Source organism: Rhinopithecus bieti, unplaced genomic scaffold, assembly GCF_001698545.2.
Source record: "Rhinopithecus bieti isolate Rb0 unplaced genomic scaffold, ASM169854v2 scaffold_54369, whole genome shotgun sequence".
NCBI lineage: Eukaryota > Metazoa > Chordata > Mammalia > Primates > Cercopithecidae > Rhinopithecus > Rhinopithecus bieti.
In genome coordinates, this window is record NW_016820915.1 from 4,825 (window position 1) to 8,596 (window position 3,772).

General features: G+C 49.3%; 1 protein-coding gene across 2 annotated transcripts in view; it reads right to left on the minus strand.

The window, feature by feature from the left end:
* The window catches only part of RHOXF1 (Rhox homeobox family member 1), a 7,237-nt gene extending 4,006 nt beyond the window's left edge, over nt 1-3,231 (minus strand). The window contains exons 1-2 of one of the 2 annotated variants that reach the window (XM_017860025.1): nt 3,025-3,231; nt 2,684-2,925 (exon numbers count right to left, since the gene is read on the minus strand). In XM_017860025.1, the coding sequence (XP_017715514.1) occupies nt 2,684-2,925; nt 3,025-3,078 (296 nt within the window). In that variant the 5' untranslated portion in view covers nt 3,079-3,231. Of the gene's footprint in view, nt 1-2,683 lie in introns of both variants that reach the window. The other variant, XM_017860024.1, reaches the window with a different exon arrangement.
* Between the last annotated feature and the right edge of the window lie 541 nt (nt 3,232-3,772).

The window sequence follows — 3,772 nt, forward strand, 5'->3', positions numbered from 1 at the left end:
TTTTTTGTTCTTTTTTTTTTTTTTGAGACGGAGTCTCGCTCTGTCGCCCAGGCTGGAGTACAGTGGCCGGATCTCAGCTCACTGCAAGCTCCGCCTCCTCGGTTTACGCCATTCTCCTGCCTCAGCCTCCCGAGTAGCTGGGACTACAGGCGCCCGCCATCTCGCCCGGCTAGTTTTTTGTATTTTTTAGTAGAGATGGGGTTTCACCGTGTTAGCCAGGATGGTCTCGCTCTCCTGACCTCGTGATGCCCCCGTCTCGGCCTCCCAAAGTGCTGGGATTACAGGCTTGAGTCACCGCGCCCGGCCTTTGTTCTTTTTTAAATTGAGACAAAGTCTCACTCTGTCTCCTAGGCTGGAGTTCTGTGGCATGATTTCAGCTCACTGCAACCTCTGCCTCCAGGGTTCAAGCGATTCTCGTGCCTCAGCCTCTCGAGTAGCTGCAATTACATGCACATACCACCACGCCCTGTTGATTTTTGTATTTTTAGTAGAGACGGGGTTTTGTCATGTTGACCAGGCTGGTCTGGAACTCTTGACCTCAGGTGATCCGCCCGTCTCAGCCTCCCAAAGTGCTGGGATTTGGGGCATGAACCACCGCACCCCACCAAGATGAATAATTTTAATGCATTATTATTATTATTATTATTTGAGACAGGGTCTCACTGTCGTCTAGGCTGGAGTGCAGTGGCAGGATCACTGTTCACTACAGCCTCCATGTCCTGGGCTCGAACGATCCTCCTGCCTCAGTCTTCCAAGTATCTGGGAGTACAGGCACGCATCACCACACCCACCCTGCTAATTTTTTATATAGAGACGGGGTTTCACCATGTTGCCCAGGCTGTTCTTGAACTCCTGGATTCAAGCAATCTTCCCACCTCGGCCTCCCAAAAGTGCTGGGATTACAGGCCTGAGCCACCGTGCCCGGCCCTAATGCACTATTTTAATAAATAACAATTAATGCAAAAATCTGTGATGAGGGCCAGGCGCTATGGCTCAGGCCTGTAATCCCAGCAGTTTGGGAGGCCAAGGCGGGCAGACTGCTTGGACCCAGAAGTTTGAGACCAGCCTGGGCAACATGGTGAAACCTTATCTCTACACAAAAAAATACAAAAATTAGCCAGGTGTGGTGGCCTGTGCCCACAGTCCCAGCTACTCAGGAGGCTGACACGGGAGGATGGCTTGAACCCAGGAAGCGAAGCCTGCAGAGAGCTGAAATGGCACTGCTGCACTCCAACCTGGGCCACAGAGAGAGACTCTGTCTCAAAACAAAACAAAAAAAACAGAAGAACAAAAAACCAACCAACCAACCAAACAACAACAAAAAAACTATGATGAACGAATTATCAAAATTTTAAATAAAGGAAGGCTCTAGCACTGTAGTTTCATGACAGTACCTCATTCTCCTTACCCCAATTTCAACAAAATTTTATTTATAAAAACAGACCAGAGCTGGGTATGGTGGCTCACTCCTGTAATCCCAGCAACTTAGGAGGCTGAGGTGGGAGGATTGCTTGAGGCCAGGAGTTCAGCTTGGGTGACAGATCCCCCACTCAAAAACAACAACAACAACAACAACAACAACAACAACAACAACAACAGGCCATCATCATGGGTAATAAAAGAAAAAACAGATAAACTGGACTATATCAAAATTTAAAACTTCTGTATATCAAAAGATACAATGAACAGAGTAAAAAGACAACTCACAGAATGGAAGGAAATATTTGCACATCACATCTGATAAGGAGTTAATATCCAGAATATATAAAGAGCTCCTATAACCCAATAACCAAAAAAAGAAAAAAAAGAAAAGAAAGAAAAAAAGAAAAAGCCACTCAGATTTTAAAATGGGTAAAGGACTTAAAGAGACATTTCTCCAAAGAAGGTATACAAATGGCCACTAAGCACATGAAAGGATGCACAACATCACCAATCATTAGGGAAATGCAAATCGAAACTATAATGAAGTATCACCTCACACCTATTAGGATGGCAATGTAAAAAACCCCAGAAAATAACAAGTGTTGGTGAGGATGTGGAGAAACTGGAACCCCCATGTATTGTTGGTGTGTATGGACCTGTATCTATAAAATTGAATATTATTTAGCCTTAAAAAGGAAGGAAATTGTAATATATGCTGCAATATGGATGAACCTTGAAGACCTTATGCTAAGTGAAATAAGTCAGTGACAAAAATGCAAATACTGTATGATTCTACTTATATGAGGTACCTAGAGTAGTCAAAATCATAGAGACATAAAATAAAACAGTAGAATGGTGGTTGCCAGGGGTTGGGGAAAGGGGGAAAAGGGGAGTTGCTTAACTGGTATAGAGATTCAGCTTGGCAACATGAGAAGAATTCTAGAGCTCTATTGCACAATAGTGTGAACATACTTAACACAACTGAACTCTATACTTAAAAAGTGGTTTAGACGGTAAATTTCTGTGTATTTTACCACATCTTTAAAAAAGGGAGGCACGAACTAGTTTCCAGGTTTCATTCACATAAACATTGCAATAAAAATATTTACCTTGATGCCCAGGAGGTGAACATCCCCTCCACACCAGCACAAAGGCAGGCAAGGACCCCAGTGGCTTTTCCTCATGACTGGGTGGGGCAAGGGAGAGAAAAGATGCCTCGAAACGAACTTGGATCTCGCGGCTCCTGGAGCAGGACACTTACCTTGTGGACGCATCAGGGTATTGAGTGCGTTGGAAAACACTTTCCAGCTCCTCCACCTGCCACGGCTTGAACTTCCTGCGCCGAATTCGTGGCTGCATGTTCTCGGGCTGCGGATCCTCCATGGCCGCCTGGGCTGGCTCCTCCAGGGGCTGCTGCAGCTGCCTAGGCCCCTGGTTTCCACCGCCACCCTCGTGGATCATGCCGCCATAGCGGTTCATGCAATTCTCGTGGTTCACGCCGCCCTCAGGGTTCATATTACCCATGAGGCCTGGAGCTCCTTGGCCAACATGGCCTTCTACCCTTGATGCTGCCCCCAGCTCAGGTGTGGGGCTTATTTTTACCTGGTATACATTCAGGCAGTAGAACTTCGTGTCATGGACGAGCGAACGTGCCATGGCTGGAGTGCTGCGCCCCTTACACAAACCCCGTGGCGTCTGCAGCTGGAGCGGGGGGTCAGAGGGTGGAGCTAGTTCCTGTTCTCATGCTTGGTATTGGTTACAGTTGCAATCAGCGGGACTTGCTTATGCGCACAAGCAAGAGAGGGAATGGAGAGGAGTAGGGGGATGGGAAGGTGGGGGGTGCGGGTGGGCGTGGGGAGTGGGGGGTTGCAGGGGGTAGTGGGGGGTGTGAGTGTGGGTGGGGTGTGGGTGGGTGGGTGTGCACGGTGAGGATGGGGGTTGCAAGTGGGGTGGGTTAGTGGTTTGGGGTGGGAAGCTGGTGGGGGTGCACAATGATGGGTGGGGGTTGCCGGTGGGATGGGTATGGGTGGAGGGTCGGGGGTGCGCAGTCGTGAGGGTGGGTGTTGTGCGTTGGGGTGGGTGCGGGTGGGGTACGTGGTGGGGGGGTGTGGGTGACATGGGGGTGGGTGAGGGTGGCTGTGGGTGGGGTGCGTGGTGGGGTAGGGGTTGTGGGTGGGGTGAGGAGTGTGGTATGGGTCGTGGCTGGGGGTGGCGGTTGAGGGTGGAATGGGGTGGCCAAACATAGGGGCAGTGTGGAGAAAGGCCAACAGGAGGCATATATGTGTGCAACATGGGGTCCCAGCTTGCAGCTTAGCTGACTACACCCTACTCGGGCCTAGTTATTACCCCG